Genomic DNA, 18,067 nt, shown 5'->3' on the forward strand with positions numbered 1-18,067 from the left:
CAGGGTACGTAGCTGGGTTCTTTCATTCTATTGCACCAGAACTGAACAATCCACACTGCTTAATGCGATGTGCGAACCCGTTCCAATAAATGGTTTAAGTGTTTCCTGCAGAGCTTTAAACTGGCTATTTCAGAATGTGCCTAAGGAGCTTGAATGGTTGGTTACACAGCACTTGGGGTGATTGCTCTCAACTTTATTCCTTACATAGCCTTGGGGATGAACGTGCATTAATCCTTGGTTACTGAAGTCGGCCCGATACACCAATCACAAGCCTCCATGTGGCAAAGTGGAAACTCTGGAATCATTGACTTGGTTCATACATAGTATTAAGCCTTGATGACACTAATTTGGTTTTGGCTTAGCAGATTGTTTGAACCCAACCCAATGGGGTTTGTTCAAAAACCATGATGAGTTGTGTCTAAATGCTATGTAAGCCTTACCCCAAATTAAGAGTTTAACAGCACCATGGGGCTTTGGACAACCAAAGGTTATTCTGGGGGATATGCTATCCTATAGCTTTCCACCCCAACACTCATTTCAACTTGATAGGCCTTGCTTAGAAAGAACTTCTAAGGTAGGTTGCAGCTAGATATATGGGTGCAAGCAAGGCAGGTTTTATTCTAAAATGCTTTGCCAACATGTGCATGGAATGTTCAGATAGGTTAAGACTGACCCACTTGTCAGGAGAGGAAGAGTTAAAATTTTTATTTTCCTCTGCAAGCATGTGGGGGGTGGGGTTGCAGCCCTTCTCATTTTTTTTAACCCAACTCAAGGGTCCTCCAACATCATTACCCAATTGGTGCCCTGCACGGAGGGGCTTTCAATAAAGCGCCAGCCGGGTGACCGGGAGAACATACCCCGGTGAATGTTTCTAAACCTCAGAGAAGAGAAAGTGGCACCATTGCGTTATTGAGTATGGTTGCTCACAGAGTAGCTTTGCCCTGTTACCACTGAATAAGCTACGAGTTCCACAATCCATGTTAAATGAAGCTTTAAAAACACAAGCCACAGGACATCCCTAAGGGGATATGCCCCATCCATCTGTACCTTTTAAACTCTGTCAGTGGGGATTAATTTGCATTAACTAACATCAGGAACAAATCTTAACTGCAATTTGCTGAGCATTTGCACGGGAAGCAACCTGTGGCCAGTGAGGCTTAATGGCAAGATAACTTTTTCGGCGCTGGCTGTCTAGCCCTACTGCCTATTTCCAAAATGAGCCCTGTAACAGTCCATTTATGTTTTCAGAGCACTGGATGCTTTTTAGCAGATGTGGAAGAGTGGGTTTCTCCTGCTTTTCCCTTCACCTTTATCTTTGGCCCTTCCATAAGAAAACACACATGCACACACACGAAAGTTAAGCCATTTACTATCAAAGATTGGAAGAAAACTTTTATTTCAAATAAAATGGACACCATGTGGAGTTTTTTAAAATATTCACAGACTGACTTGCTTTGTGCTCCTGCCCAACTCTGCTCCCATGTTACCTCTTCTATTCGAGACAGGTAGACTGCAATTCCCATCATCTTTAACTAGTACAGTATGATCATTGATAGAAGTTGCTGTCTCCTGTAACACACCCATGTGAAATTCCCCCCCCCATTCCCCTGTCCTTCAATATAAAATGTTTCCAGCCTTAGTTTTGATTGAAAATGTGACCTAATTATATGCAAATAGCAAGAGGGGTGAACAATACAACAGGGCAGCTTTAAAACAATGTGAAGATTACAAACTGCAATCCTGAGTGGGTCATTTCTACATACAGTGGTCTAAAAGAGCTGGACTTCTTGCCCACCGTAGCTTGGGAAAGCTGCTTTCCAGAGATCTGAACTGTTGCCTCTTTTCAACAGCTGCTCCTACTGACAGGGTACTGTCAAGGCCACACAATTCCATGTGAGCAAGTTCCTTTTCCCTCAAGTTGTGGAGGAAAAGGGAATGCAGTTGGAGCGTGCCTTGCTTTTTCTCCTTGATCATATCTCATACGTGATTCAGTGGCAACATTTTGTGATGTTCTAAAGCAGCTATGGACTTCCGGTTGCAGCTGGACTGCAAGTTCCACCAGCCTCATCCAGCATGGCCAAAAAGGGCTGATGGGAGCTGTAGTCCATGGGTTTCTGACAGACAAATTCTTCCTTCTAGAAAAAAGTCCAGTGAGAAAACAAAGGCATCTCTTCCCTCTCTCCTGCCCTGTGGCTCATCATCTTAGCTAAATTAAGAAAGGCTCATTGGATTCAGGCACTTTAAAACCATTAGGACTTCCATCTCAAGACTACGCCAACCTAGTTCGACAGCACATCTGAAGATTCAGACACCAGCTTTCCATCCCGGGTTTCAATCTTCTTGATGACAATGGCTTTGGTCTTGCTGATGGCCGAGCTCTCCAGTGGCAATGCATTTATGGAGTATCCACCACTTGAGTAGGAAGAGCTGTAGCCACCCCCATAGCTACTGAAGCCACTGCTTAGGCCACCTGGACAAGACAGAGAAGACTGATCAAGGACAGAAGTGCAGTTCCCAGCATCCAGTACCTTGCTTTAGTTTTTCTCTCCAAAACTAGAAATGGGAGGTGTCACACTTAAAGCAAGCAGTGGTCATACGCACATTTTCCTCATTCCCTTCCCAGATGGAGGAGAGACACCCTCTTGGTATCTTGCCAGTTATGGTGGCACCTCCTGCCATGCCAAATTCCCAAAGGTGAAGATTGGGAGATGAAGGGAACAATGCTTTCAGGACAAGGATGATCAGACTCAGATTTCCCCTACTCCTTTCATCTTACAGACTGTGTCAACCTTATGCTTATTTTCCCAGCTGAAGTCACATAGAAAAGAGGAAAGGATAAGTAGCAGGCCATTCCATCAAGCTTAGGGGAATGGATACAGCCCCATCTTTTGTCCTTTTCTTTCTCTCTCTCTCTTTCTCTCTTCCTCTCTCCCCCTCCCTCCATACACACATTTTTTTCTCGTGGCACAATACAGCTTTTGGAGATCAATGACTTAGAAACTTGGACAATAAGGCTTCAGAACTGCAAATGGAGGGGGGAACAATATTTTGCACACCTCCTCAAAAGACCTCACCAAAAGTTGCTATCTCAGTCTTTATGAGCCCGATGCTCTCCAAATGCATTGGACTGTAACTTTTATCAGTTTCCCATCCAGCTGGGGATAACAGAAATTTAGCTGAACACACTTGGAAGACACCAGGTTAATGAAACTGTTCTAAACAACTTCCAAGCAATAGATCTCACATATGTTTGCAGGCTCCATGCTTTGGGCAAGAAATGGGCAATCCCTGCCCCCAAGCCTCTTTTTCTGCCAGTCATGGTGCAGCTCCCCAGTTTACACTTGAAGTTTTCTTCCATTTGGAAGATTAAAAACAAAAATAGGCTTAACACACCAATTTTAATTTTTGAAAAGCCAACCTCTGCGCCCATAAAGTTTCAAAAATTGTGTCCCAGCAATTCCTGGTGACATAATCTATCACTGGTACATCCTTGCAACCAACTTTATGGTAAAGCCGATTTTCATCTTTGATCTTTAAAAGTATCTTTGGAGAAAAAAACAATTTCACAGTGCCAATTTTTTTATCACTATTATTTCTGCAAAGTAAAAGAGGGCTTTTTTATGCAGGAAACCAGTCTTCTTCAACCTGGTGCCCTCCAGATCTACTGGAACAAGGCTCACGGATGGGGAAAGCTGCAGGGAACAGATGCCAAAAGCTAAAAAAGAAACCATTTATTGCCCAGCCAACTCCCTAAACATGCTTCAACTATGATGGTTTGTCCCCTGAAATGGTTGTTTGTCTTCATGCTGGCATGTGTTCCTTTGCCAACTGATCTGCAGTTATTTTCAACTGCTATGGGAAACAAGAAAACTGGAAAATGATAATGTAATAAAATAGAGCTTGGGTGAGATCACATAGGCCATAAAATCCAACCCTCACTCAGGGCAGGAATCCAAATTAATATGCTAAAGTATTGTTAGAATTCTGATTATTACAACAGTTTGTAAAACAGAGGAAGTGAAATTTTATTTCACTTCCTCTGAAGAAAAAAAAGTATTTGCCAGAAGACAAGCCATTCTTTTTCAAGATCAGGGTAGGTATCAAGTTACACAGGTTCACAAATGAAAGCAAGGAAATAAACATCACTTAATATTGTTGAAACATGTTGAGATTTAACCTGGCAATCAAATATTTGTATATGATGTATGCCACCCAGAATTGCAATTATGCAAGTTGGGTGGCTATCTAAATCTTCTAAATAAACAAAGTATTCCCTGCTCTGGTTAATTTTTGGCATTTGCATTGATATCTTGATCACCCTTACTCTCTCCTTCAACAAAGTGTGACATTTGCTTACCAGACACTTGCTTACCTGAATAACCAGTTGTCTTGGTTTGAATGCTGAGATTCTGCATCCCAGACTCCAGTCTATAAAAGAGGGAGGATTGGGGAAGAGACCCCCACACACAAAAAATCAGTCAAGAAATGGCATAAGTAGGACAAAATGTGCATAAATAGGACAAAATGTAAGCCCCAGCAGATCAAGGACTGCAGCCAAGTTGAACTTGAACAGTTTCTTGATGCACCAGTGACCTCAACTGCTGTGTGATGCTAGAGTGCAGAACGCTGGTCTATATATTACATTGATTGGGCAGATCTTTACCTGCTCTCCTCTCCCTCCAGCAGCTTCCTGTAGGTGGCGATCTCTATATCTAGGGCCAGCTTGACGTTCATCAGCTCCTGATACTCCCGCAGCTGGCGGGCCATGTCTTGCTTGGCTCGCTGCAAGGCAGCCTCCAACTCAGCGAGCTTGTTGTTGGCATCCTTCACAGCCAGCTCCCCACGCTCCTCTGCTTCAGTGATTGCAGCTTCCAAGCTTGCACGCTGCATGGGGGCAAGGAAGAGAGAGTTCAAAAGGCAGCTCAAATCTCAAAAACCAGGAAAAAGGCAGGGGTGGGGAGGACACGGCATTTTACAGTATTCCCACCCTTCCACAATATGGGAAATGAGATTCAGTGGAGAGACTTGTCCCTGGAAAGATAGCCTAAAGTTAAGAAAAGAGAACTCCATGCTGTCTCCTCCCAGATGAGGATGTCACTGAAACAATTACAGCTGATCAAAACAGTATTTTGTTGGACCAAATGACTCCTGTATATCCCATCTAATTCTCCAAGAAGCTGAAGGACACAAGCAAGGTCCTCTGTCCACTCCTTCCCTTATTCCTGTAAAAAAGCTACACTATAAATTAAAGTGAGGACCTGTGCAGAGTCCCAAAGGAACTAAATTTCATAGGTGGAAATAACAAGAACTTGCAGGAATAAAATGGAGGAGCAGAAATGACCACAGATCCTACCCCGCACCCCACCCCACTACTCTCAGAAAACAAGAAAGGCTCAAAATCCATCCTCTCTGCTTAATATGCTGCCTTTCACCTCCAAAAGCACCCACCCACATTTCTTTCCAGGCCTTCAATTGTGCCAGCAACCCCCACCCATACCCTGCTAGATCAAATGATAAAACCCAGACATTTGCCACCCACTTCATGTGGTCACAAAGGAAAAAGACAACTGATCTTCTGATCAGCTGAATGGCCTTTAAGAGGTCAAACAGCAGTCAGTCTCTCCCAGGCATCTGCTCTGGAGTCATGAATCTGCAGCCCAAGCCTTCAGGATTAGAAGAGGCATAGGCCAGCTTAGGGGCAAAGAAGGAAGCCAGCATGACCAACATAAGGAGGCTGGCAAATGGCAGATTTCTGACCTGGCCTTTCAAACCATCGATTTCTGACTGTATCCGGGTTATCATTCGGTTCAGCTCATTGATTTCATTCTTGGTGTTGCGGAGGTCATCTCCATGTTTGCCCGCCACAGTCTGGAGTTCTTCATACTAAAGGGAGGAGACAGAGGGGACAAGGGCTGTGATGACAGGAAGACCACAGGAGAGAGAGCTGGCTGCAAAGACTACAGTTCTTTATATACACACACACACCGAGCTCACAACCATCTCTTCAGCAAAGTGGTCCACAGTATAGTATAAATTAGTATAAACAGAAGGGCTGTTAAAAAAAACAAAATGACAATTGGGTGCAAGGCAAGGTGCAAGACATTGGAGAATGTGGGACTCCAGCAGGAGAAAACATCCCACCAATGATGAGTAGTCAAAACATCCATTTCCTGTACAACACGTATCAATTCAGCTCCTTCGTGATGTAGTTTCAATACAAGACCTTTATTAGATTGTTTCAAAGCCTGCAATTTCCATTGCACAAAATCACTTTCCCAAGCGAGTTGAGCTAGGGAGGATACATCAAAGCCAAGGATACATTGGATTTAAACAGCAGACCTAAATTTCAACCTGTCTAGATTACTTGGGGGGTTGGGGGGAGGAGATTGGAGAACTCACTGATTGGGATCACCCACACTCTAAACCCTGATTTTAAGCATGGTTTGTTGTACAAACCAGAGGCCTGCTTTGCATACCTCACTGAGCCATAATCCATGCTTTATAAGCCACAACAGCTAGGTTTACATATCAAAATCAAACAAGCCACATTATAGCTTTGGGTAACATATGAACTTCGCTACTCATTCTCCAACCCAATCTGAGCCAAGAGAGTAAATGTAAACTAGAACTCTTGAAGGAAGTGTCCAGTTCTCTGTCTTCTATTTCCTTCTAAACAGCTGGTATACTTAAGTTGCCATGAGTGTCTGAGTAATGAGCTGAGAAATGCATCATAAACCTCACACAAACCACAAATACTCTTTAGATAACCTCAGGCAAGTAATTATATCCTATTTTCAATCCCCTTGTCTATCTGCAACATGAAAATAATAATCTAGGCCTTCCATCATTGGGATAATAGAGCTATTATGCACTTTGAATCCTTAAAAAAACAACAAAAACAACGAAGTACATTGCCCAAGTTATAATGGAGTTCCTTCCAGCCCCAGCTCAGATACTGAAACTCAACGCTGGCCAGCGTGCCCTGAAAGGATACCAAGGCACCAGGAGAAAATGGAGACCACAACCAAACTATGGGTCAGTATGTGAAATGATCAGATCACTTTCCATTCAAACCAATTAAGCTCATTTGCTAAAATGCAATTCCAAGAGTTGTAGGGTTGAGGGTTGTGTTTTTACTGTTAGCTGTCTCTAAACATCTATCCTCCTTTTTGCTGATTATGCTTTCAATGGTTTTTAATACTGTATGCTCTCCAGAGTTATGATGGAGCCAGGCAGCTTTAGACATTTGACAAATCAATCCATCAATAAATTAAGAGTTACTGCACTATTGGGTTTCTCCAAACTTTCCCATAAAAGGGCCGACGTCTTCAATAGACAAAAGAATAGTGGAAAAAGGATTCCATTAATGTAAAATGCTACATAAAGAATGGGATGGAGATGTCCAAACTGAAAGAGACTCTGGAAGACAGTATAGATAACGCTGCTCCTTCACCGTTGCATGAAGCATTGATTCCTTCCTTCTGTGAGTTACCCACAACTCCCAACTTAAGTGAAGGGATTGTAGCTCCTCATTGGGAATTAATTTTTCATCAGGAATAGTGACAGTCAAGGAGAGCCAGAGCCAGCATGGAGCTCACCTTGATCTGGTACATCTTCTCTGCCTCACTCCGGCTCCTGTTAGCAATTTCTTCATACTGTGCCCTGACTTCAGCAATGATGCCATCTAAGTCCAGGCTGCGGTTGTTGTCCATGGACAGGATCACAGAGGTGTCACTGATCTGAGACTGCAGGACACGCAATTCCTGTATCAAAAGATAACATTTGTAATCATCCCAAATCAAAGACTAGACAACCCTCAGGGAACCATGATTTGAGGATTCAACTCTTTCCTGCTCATTGCTCTACTGGCACAAAAGTTCCTCCTTATTCAACAGGTGAAGCCCCAGAACTAATGTTCTCGTCCATTTTAAGGTCTGACTTTTGTTCTTTTTAATCACCTGCATTAAAGTGGCCTGGTTCACGAGTTTGACAGTTAAGGAGTGGACTTCTTACAAGCCGAGCTTCCTAGATCAAAGCAAAATCACTTTGCCAAATGGAATCTGCACTTCTGCAGGGCAGGAACAGGAACCTTGTTAAACCCGAGTCACTGGGAAAGCCTTGCAGCAGGAAATGTGTTTATTTCCTAGCAAACCAAACCAACTCAAACCGCACTTTGGTGAGAAATTAGTCCACAGAACACAAATGTTGCAGTCCATCATTCTTCCCTTAGATCAAGAATAAGGAGGTTTACAATCATTTTGGGTTTCGCAAACCATTAGGACTGTGACTTGATCACACCCAGCTATTATTTATTTTATTTTCTCCTGACTTTCCTGACTGCACAAAGGAACAAGTAGAGAGGACCACTGGGATTATCCAAACATATCCACTCTATAAACTTATATTCGTTTTAGACCACTTTGGCTTTTGGATTTCTCCCAGGAATTCTATTTCGTGCCCATTTCGTATGGCTAGGTCTATATATATAAGATATTGATAAAAACAAATCCTGTGTTGCCAATAGCGCTCTAATATTTTGGTAATGGCCTCTGAGCAGGTGCTTGGATCCCCAAAGTCTCAGGGATGGGCAAGATTAATTGGAAGATAGTAGGGAGCTCTGGGGGGAACAGAGGGCATTGTGGGGGACATCCTCATCAGAGCTGAATGTAGTCCCCAAATAATTTTTGCAGCCTCAAGAGTCATTTCTAACCATAGCTGCCATAACCTGATGGCACCTTTTCTGTCCAGTTTGCATGGGAAAAACACACATAAAATAGGCTAAATGTAACGCATGACAGGAAGAAAATTTCTATCTTCCCCACTAGCCCCTTTATATCCTGGCTCTATCTTCTTTGCATCAGTACCCCTCTCGCTGCAGAACAGTTATGTTAACTGGGGTCCCAGCCACCAAAAGCTCTCCTGCTTAATAAATTAGCAAGCAGCTTACTACAACTTACCACACGGCTCTCAGATTTCACATGGGAATGGAAACTAGATCGAAATGTCATAGTGTAGAAAGGCAGGCTATAATTGAGTAAGAAAGAATGTAGCCTTGTACTGGACTTTTCAAAAGGCTTTGACACAACACTAGAGTTCTCTTGGTGCAGCTTTTTGTTAGCCTGCTGACCCCCTAAACTAGCCCAAGGACTCATTGCACAAAGTTTCTTGGCCTGTCCACGTCTTCAAAAAGCTGCTCTTCACCCAGTTAAGTCCACTATCTACCTCATCATAAAGCTGCCTCAGGAAGTTGATCTCGTCAGTCAGACATTCCAGGCGCGATTCCAGTTCCACCTTGTTCATATAAGCCTCATCCACGTCCTAAGGGGAGAAGGCACCATTATAGGTAAAGACGCATACACAATTTCCCAAAATTGTGATAATAAACTAAGAAATGCGATCAACCTGCCATTTACCTTCTTCAGAAGGACAAATTCATTCTCCTTCTCAGTACGACGGTTGATTTCATCTTCGTACCTGTAGGATAAAGGAAGTTAACTGGCTATTATTACATGCAATTTGAACCAGGGCTAAGCACCGTGTGCTAGGATCACTATTAGAAATATGTAAAGGTAACAAGGCATTTGAGCATGTGCGAAGTGCTGCACCCCCTGGCTAATCACAGCCAAAACATATACGCTGGGAGTTAAGGTGGAAGGCCCCTAAATTATAAGATTATCATGGTTTTAAATGGTTATTTTCTCATTAACTTTGTTTTCGATTATTTTTGGTAGCTGTTTTGAACGTTTTAGTAGAAAGGCAAGATAAACTAAATAAGAGTGCATGAGACTGCATCCTTATTTTCCCATCAAAGGCCACTTTTTGAGACCCCCGTTCCCATTATTCAGCATTACCAACAACGTTTCGCTGCTGCTGGTCAGTGTTCATTTATGCATGATATTCTTTTAGTTAAAGACCTACATGAAAAACACAGCACCCACAGAGTTCATAGTTCAAAGTGAATGGCATTATTTGGACTGATGTCAAACTGTATAAGAGCAATACGCTCAAAAACCCAGTAAATTCACAGGACAGCAGCCTCAATATTCAAGCCTGCAGACTTGCTGAGGTTCCTAATATAGTGTCCACACACCTCTCAGGGTGCCCGTTAGGCTCTTGTCCTATCAGAGGCTTAAAGTTCTATTGAGATTCTTTTAATTAAAAAAAATGTTCATATGAAAAGCTGGCATTCTGCAAAGCAACTTGTCGACCACTAGCATTAACTGTATTTGCAGAAATGCCTTTGGAGCCCATAAGGAACCCTAGAATATAAAAATATAGAATGGAGACAGTCCTTACTTAAGAATTAAGCCCACCAGTCCAAAAAAAAAAAAAGGAAAACATCCCCAGCTGTTAGAGCATCAGTGGGGGAAGGGCTTGAGGCAATGCAGGAACATCCTCACACATTTGCTTTCTGGCCATGCTCCCTGAAATGGGTGCACATTACAGGCTGTCCTCAGGTTACAGTGGTGGCAATTGGGACCGGGACCAGGAACTCTGTTGCTAAGCAGCATGGTTGTAAAGCAGGTCACATGGCCGCATAGCTTAGTGGCAGCAATTCCAGCAGTCCCAGTTGCCGTTGTTAAGCGAGGACCTCACATAATCGCAACTTCCGGCTCCTGCTGGCTTTCCTATTGACTTTGCTTGTGGGAAGCCAGCAGGGAACATCGGAAATTGCAATCACATGCCGACTGCTTGCTGCAACAGCCAGAGCTTTGAGAACCAACCATAAGCCACTCTCATTCAGCGCCATTGTAATTTTGAATGGTCTCAGAATGAATAGTCATAACCCAAGGACTACCTGGTAGAGTCAAAACGCATTCAGTATCAGCTACTACTTGTCCACCCAGGCACATCTTAGCCCACTTTTATAAAGAGGAGAGAGAATGAAACCTGAAGATGGCAAATCTAACCATTTACCACTAAGGGCATTTTGTGTGAAGCACTTCTGGAACTGGGAAAGTAGTGGCAAGAATGTGCCATGGCCAGGGAGTTGATTTGGGTACCTAGAATGCACCTGCCAAACTCGAGATATCACAGGTTCTGCCTCCTTCTCAAACCCCCATGAGTGAATGTGAAATTTCAGGATGTGGAACTAAAAATACGTATATGGAAGAGGACATTTTCACCAGCCCTTTTTCCTCATTCTCAAACACCCCCTTTGTCCAATCCTAGTTTGTTAGCTCTCTGTTACCGCAAGGGATACAACCAAGAGAATACAAATATAACATTTATTTTGAAAATGCCTAAGAAAAGAGAGTTGCAATAATTCTGCTTTGGAATAGAATTCAGAGGCACGATGGCTCTTTGGAAAGATATAGATCACAAATTACTGCCCAACTCTACCTCTTTGTTCAGAAGGAGACTCCCTTGGATTTCCAGGCGCCCCATTCCTGTCCAGCTCCTGATGTCAGAAGTATTTGGAAAGCTGGAAATCCTTAAGACAATATCCCATCCCCTCCATTGTAAAAGAGTCTCCTCCAACTTGGCATTCCAGCCAACGTGCATCTCTGGAGCTGCAGCTCCAGCCCACTGAGGAAGCTCCTTGTAAAGTTGTTCAAGAGGCAGCTGGGAAGTGAAATGCAGCATTTGCAGCAAAAACAGACGCCCACAAGACAAGTTAGGTCATTCTCCCAGTAGTGCTTTGTTGTAGCAGCGATCTTGCTTGGTACAAAACAGACAGCCAGATGTGCAATGAAGGTGTGCTACCACGTACTGACCAATTCTGCTGGCAGTGCCCTCCCATCCTCAACTTCCTCGAGCACTTTAAAAATGCCAGAGATCTTATTTGTGTTCTGGTTTATCACTTCCCTTTTCTGGAAATAATCCTTGCCCAGCCATCTGGTACAATTCCTTTGTTTATGCACGGTCTGATAAACAAACCCTCAACACCACTATCCTCCCAGGTCTGTCCACCGAGCTCTATATTATCATATTACTCCAAGTAAATTGGTGCAGGATACCTGGATGGCACAGATTAGGATTAAGAGATTGGAGCTATGATAACTGTTAAATCAAACACAAGGACAGCAAAAATAAAATAAACCCCAAGCCACCAGTCGCCATTAGCAAATGTAAAGGTGTGGCAAGGATTTAAACAACCATTTTGGTAAATTAAGCTAAGCAGATTATAGGACTGATGTGGAATTTCCATAATTCTGCCGCAGGATGGGTGGTAAGGCGGCTTTGTCCAGCCCTAGCATGCCTGGAGGAATACAAGACCAAGTTCCCCTTCCCCACTCACCTGTTCTTGAAGTCTTCTACCAGGCCTTGCATGTTTGCCAACTCAGCATCCAGCCTTGCCCTCTCCTGACCCAAGTTCTCCAGCTGCCGGCGCAAGTTGCTGATGTAGGCCTCAAACATACTGTCCATGTTGCTCCGTGTTGTCTTTTGATTCTGCAAGAGGCTCCATTTGGTTTCAAGCATCTTGTTCTGCTGTTCCAGGAAGCGAACCTGAGGGGGGAGGGAGAACAAAATAGGAAGGGTTCCTGATACTTAAGCAGCACCCATGGAGCTCTGTATCTGTTCAAATGGGAAATCTCATTTATCCTTTTCATCAGAAGCCAAACTGGCATTCTACTGGCACAAGATAGGCCACCGTCCCACAATAAGAAAAGGTTCAGAGAAACCTGCAAAGCTGTAGCTTCTGCTACAATGGATTCAGCAGGCCTTCCCAAACTCTCCTGTGGGACATGCTAGGATGTCACAATGCCACTCTTAGTGCACTTTAAGTACTATTCAGTTGCTAGAAACATCTGAGAACAAAAGATATACATTCTAAGGAGTATGCCTGTTGGCTCTCTGCATGATTTATTTCTTTGTGGTACTTCCTTGATCCCCAAATGGAATCTGTGGTGGCTGAGGGAACAGATCTGTTACAAGTCACTTTCTGGACTTAGGTTTATGCACCAAAAGGATACAATCTGAAACCCTACAGTTATAGGTATCCTTTAGTATGACTGCCCTCCATCCCCCAGGATATTTCTGAAAGCTGCCAATAGATTGTAAAGTTTAACAGAAACATAACATTAAATACACAAGGAGTAATCATACTATTTATCTGATTTTAACTTAATTAAATTTAGTTCTATCCCAGTCCCTCCTACTTTCTGGAATGCGAACAACTGCATCAACACAGAAATCAAGTACAGCCCATGGCCACAAATAAAAAGATCCCATTTATTTTAAACTACTTTAATTGGAAAGCCAGCTATTAGAGCAAAAAGAAAAAGGAGTAATCATGCTATTTATCTGATTTTAATTTAACCTGATTAAATTTAGTTCTATCCTAGTCCCTCCTACTTTCTGGAATGTGAACTGCATCAACACAGAAATCAAGTACGGCCCATGGCCACAAATAAAAAGATCCGATTTATTTTAAACAACTTTAAATAATTGGAAAGCCAGGTATTAGGACAAAAAGAAAAAAAAGACAACTAAAAATGGATTTCTTTAGCAGCTCTTGCTGAGGTTGGATAATGAAAGCATAGACATAATAAAAATAACTCCGTAATTTCACTTTAAAATCAAACATAAAAAAGTCAGGAAAAACATTTTACATCATATACTTCCCTGCTTATCCTGATAATAAAAAAAGTCTTTCTCAATGTGAGACTCCTCCACTGTGTCATTCCCATTAGCCGAGGAAGACGGGAAATTTTATTTATTTATATTTTGAATTTAGATACATTCATAGTCCAATAGATCTAGAGAATGCCAGGTTGGAGAAATCAGCAAAACTGGAATTTGACAATGCTCCCTCCTACATAGCTACTTGCATGAGCAAACTTTATTATCTCAGTTCAGAATTTTTTTATTGTGCTGCTCCTTCAGTTTACAATGCCCAGGTTCTCTGTGGATTAAGCCTGCTCTGAGTAAAAGGCAGCAAACAAAGACATTTCTCTTTCCACAAATGCAAAGGGGAAAAAGGTGTATGACTTCTTTTTGGATTAAGGTTACATTTGATCTTTCCCGGGGCCCACAGCCAAGTGCTGCACTTCAGAGTGTAGGAGAGGCAAGAGCAAAGGCTAAATCTGATGTAATTTGAATTAGACCCAATGAATTTGACTACAGTACCTCTCTCGGGCCTACAATAACTTTTCCCCCTTCTGCTCATTGCAAATTACAATTCAAAGGCACTCTGGGGCCACACCCAAGGCACCTCTGGTCTAGAAATATATTTAAGTGATTACATACCTGAGAAACACTATCATAGGAACAACATTTAATTAACTTTTGGGAATACAGCCCAGCATGTCACCCAAAGGTCAAGAACAGTTTCTGTGACGGTGGGGCTGCTGAGGCAGACATCCCAACAACCTCCCTTGAGGGAGAAGTAGGCTCTTTGGGTGAACCTTAAGTCTTTCACCCTGCCTTGAATCATCATCCCTTATCTGGACCATCACAGAGGCAAAAGAGGAAGCACTGATGGCAGAGAGGCAGCATTTAATTTGGAGCATAGCTAGCCAAGACTTAAAACTCAGAACCTATCTTTAATGGCAGAACACACTTAGCAATTTAGAAGATTACTGAAGAGGCAGATGCTTTAGTTATGGAGTAACTGCAGCTTGACAGTCGTGTGAGGCGCTCAGTCTAATGAAAGACCGGGGCATGTATTATAAAGCATAATCACAGCTTTGGAGGAACCATTTTGCCTCAGGGAAGGGGAACAGCACCAATCTCAGGAACCAACCTCAGAACGGGAAGCAGTAAGAAAACAGAAGAGGAACAGGCTGAGAATAGTCACAGTGGGAACCAGACCAGAGTTATCTCAGAAAACCTCACTTTCTACTCATCTGTGTAATCATCCAAATGCCCCCATCAGGCTTTTCCCTCTCCTCCATTACATCTTCGTTCTCTCTTTTCTTTCAGATGGCCTCCTAACTACCAGAAAGTTTTAGGAGGATTTCTGGCTGAAGAGAAGGATACAAAGCTGCTTTCAGAATTTCAAGCTGATTTGCAACACCAGGAAGAGCTAGCTGTATATTACAAAGTGCACTTCTTAGAAGCAACCAGCTGAGCCCCATTCCTTTCCAGTGACATGGCGAGAATGCTGTGGTCACCCAGGAAAGTGCAGAGAATACTTTATCTCCAAAGGTTCAAGGCAGCATTTTGGCAATAACCCAAGAGCAGGGGGTGTGGTAGCTATCACCTCATCACGTGCTGCCTAAGTGACAGAGGTTGTTCAGGAAGCACCTGAAGCTCTGTGTCTATGTGATTTATTGTTAGCCAAAATAATTGGGTGAATTGCTGCTGGTTTCACACATATAGTCCACTGATCTCCTAATGCATCCAGTTTCCAAGATTGAGAAAGTTCATTGGGGCTTCCAACTGAGGGTATATCTGGAATTCTTTGGGGATTCTCAAGGAATGCGTGTTCAAAGTAGGCACTGGAAGCTTTGGAAATAACTCACCCACGAAAGCAGCTGCCAGGCAACATGGAGGGAATTCTGCAGAAAGCCACCCACCTAATTGAGAACTTTCCAATTTGTACTTATCTCTAGACTGGAAAGTAAATCTTGCACTGCACATTCCTTTCAGATTGGAGCACTCTGATTTCCCACTCTTCTTTCTTCTTTAACAAGAGCACAGTGCATACATTCGGCTCCCATTTTCCAGCTATTAAGAAACTGGGAGTGTACTGCAGGATCCTGACCCACCTTCCCACAGCCACTCTTCCCAGGCATGTGCACAGCCTTGACTATGGCTTAATTGTAAAGACCACCCTGACATTAACTGAAGTCAATACTAAATAGAAAGCCTATTCAAACAATTGCTCTCTGGACTTTAAGGGGTCCTTCCCACCAGCATCCACAAGTCACAGAAAGGCTGATCTTGCACACATCAGTTCAATGACCCTTAGCAAGGATACATACAGTAGCACTCCAGCTTCAGATAGTTCTTACGTAGAATTATCTATCATACCCAGGCTGCAAAGATCTAAATGGCCATTCGACAGCAGCAAAGAGATACAGAAAACTAATCTTCAGTGCTGCCTAGTGACCATCTGGATTTTTGCAGGCCAAATACCATAGCCTTATGGAGGAAGGGATGCAGAGTTAGCTACCTCTGTGAGTGTACATCACCCCTACCTGTGTAGACACGCTCTCTTCCTCTTCACAATTCATCTTGGGCTCAATAACTATAAGCATGGCATCTTAAGAAAGGCAAGGGTGGGAACAGGTATGTAAGAAACAGATTAACCAGCATCCTGTTCTTTACTCACTACAGGATAAGAATGCTAGAAAAGTATCCCCTAAATAATGCAAACATTCAGAGAACAGCTATCCTCACCAAAAAAAAAAAAAAGGGGGGGGGAGGGTGTTTGGACTGGATCCATGCTCCCTTTCAGCTCATATCTGCAGGCCAGCCTAACAAGGGGCATTATCAGAAGGTAACACCACAGGAAGAGCTTGTGGGGGAGATGGGCGGCATACAAACCGAATGAATAAATAAATAAACATCCCTCTCAATTGCTTTGGAAGGCTTAGAAATACCAAGCACTACGCTTGCATCAGGCCCCAAAGACTCAAAAAAAACCAAACACACACATCTGGGATTAGTTTTCTCTAAGCCATACTTTATTGATCTGGGTAAATCACAACAACCAGGTTGGCACAACACACTAAGCCAGAACAAAACAAACCTGCAGTTTAACACAATGCACAAACTCTGTCTCACAAGCCAAGTAGATCATAAACTTCATGTATAGTCCATGCAAAAGGGGAGTGGAGGTGGAAATTCAGTGTGGTTGCCCAACCATACAAAAAAATGGAGTAGAATGCCATCTTCTCTCCCCTCTTTTTAAACATGAAATTAGAGAACCTTCTTTATGTTCTTCTTCAACCTTCGCGCCTGTAGGAGGAGCTTTCTACTCGCCGTGTCCACACTGATTCAACAGGTTTGAGTTCCTCTTCAGAGGAAGTTTCGAGGACAGGAATTACCTCCGGCCTCCAGTTTCTAACCCGTTGCCAGCCCCCCAGGTGCACAGAACAGCAGCCTCTCACTTTTACCTTCGTCTACCTGGACCCGGTGCACACCCCTTGCCCACAGATGCCGTCTCTGTACTGGAAAACACTCCATTTCCTTGGCTACCGCCGCTGCGGGCACGTGATGTCCCACTCTTCCCTCCCCCGCCCCCATTTTCCCAAAGCTTAACTTACAAGCTTCTAAGAGCAGAGGCCCACCTGGGCCAAACCGTCTGTCGCGGCAGAAACAATCCCTTTGGGCCCCTCTTCAGAACTGGCTCTGCGAAGGCCTGACCGCCAAGCGGCAACCCCGGCAACGCACCTTATCAATCAAGTTGGCAAACTTGTTGTTGAGGGTCTTGATCTCCTCCTTCTCCTTGGTTTTCACTTGATGGATGGTGGGGTCAATCTCCAAGTTGAGCGGGGCCAGCAGGCTCTTGTTCACGCTGACAGCCGTGATACCACCTAGGCTGCCTGCGGAGGCCCCGCGGAAGCTGCCGCCTCCGCCATACCTGCTGCCCCCGAAGCCGGAGGACACGTAAGACGTGCTGATTCGAGAGCTGCTGACAGGGCCAGGCGTGTAGGACCGGCTGCTAAAGCTGCGGACGGTGCTAGACGCGTTCCGCTGGGACTTGATCATGATCGCAGGGAGCTCGAGAGGCAGCTGGAGGAACCGGGCAACTGGATATCAGCAGAACGCCAACGGCGGAGGAAGCTGGGAGCGGACTTATATGCAGCGCCTTGGGGGTGGGAAAGGGCGCGGGTGATTAAAGACGCGAGCACCTGAGTGGCTTTGCAGCAACAACGGGGCGGAGCTCTGGGACTCAGATACCTGCTTTGCCAGAAAGGGAAGCTGCGCCTTTTTAACTCTTTCTTAGCTGGAAAGGGGCCATAAATCAGGGAGGGGCACTTCCACACCCCCTCAGGGAAATCTTCCTTCCTCCCTCCGCCTCTTCACTCCGGGTTTTTTTCTTGAGTTTTCTTGCAGTAAACAAACCCAAAGAGGGCAGCAGTTGTCCAAACTTGCTCTGACACGGGGCCTCCCTGGCCTCTCACAGGACAACGGAACCCCCCCGGGAGAGTTGAACGCGTTTGAGCGTTTC

General features: G+C 43.9%; 1 protein-coding gene across 1 annotated transcript; it reads right to left on the bottom strand.

Annotated features, from left to right (window-relative positions):
• Positions 1–1,365: 1,365 nt before the first annotated feature.
• On the bottom strand, positions 1,366–17,690 carry KRT8 (keratin 8). Its single transcript, XM_007435677.4, has 9 exons — positions 17,287–17,690; positions 12,242–12,450; positions 9,414–9,474; positions 9,223–9,318; positions 7,599–7,763; positions 5,758–5,883; positions 4,664–4,884; positions 4,373–4,428; positions 1,366–2,470 (listed from the first exon to the last, which is right to left on the bottom strand). Exons 1-9 carry the CDS (start codon positions 17,602–17,604, stop codon positions 2,280–2,282), a joined length of 1,443 nt encoding a protein of 480 aa, XP_007435739.1. The 5' UTR covers positions 17,605–17,690; the 3' UTR covers positions 1,366–2,279.
• Between the last annotated feature and the right edge of the window lie 377 nt (positions 17,691–18,067).

Source organism: Python bivittatus, unplaced genomic scaffold (genome assembly GCF_059951505.1).
Source record: "Python bivittatus isolate LINGU-HERP-01145 unplaced genomic scaffold, Pbiv_v1 ctg000220_np1212, whole genome shotgun sequence".
Classification (NCBI taxonomy): domain Eukaryota; kingdom Metazoa; phylum Chordata; class Lepidosauria; order Squamata; family Pythonidae; genus Python; species Python bivittatus.

Excerpts from the sequence above, each read along its gene's own strand:
- KRT8 (XM_007435677.4), bottom strand. The coding sequence starts at position 17,604 with ATGATCAAGTCCCAGCGGAACGCGTCTAGCACCGTCCGCAGCTTTAGC. Across the intron at positions 12,451-17,286 it reads TTGCCAACTTGATTGATAAG|GTTCGCTTCCTGGAACAGCA; the intron begins GTGCGTTGCCGG and ends CTCCCCCCTCAG. Across the intron at positions 7,764-9,222 it reads TGAGGCAGCTTTATGATGAG|GAATTGCGTGTCCTGCAGTC; the intron begins GTAGATAGTGGA and ends CTTTTGATACAG.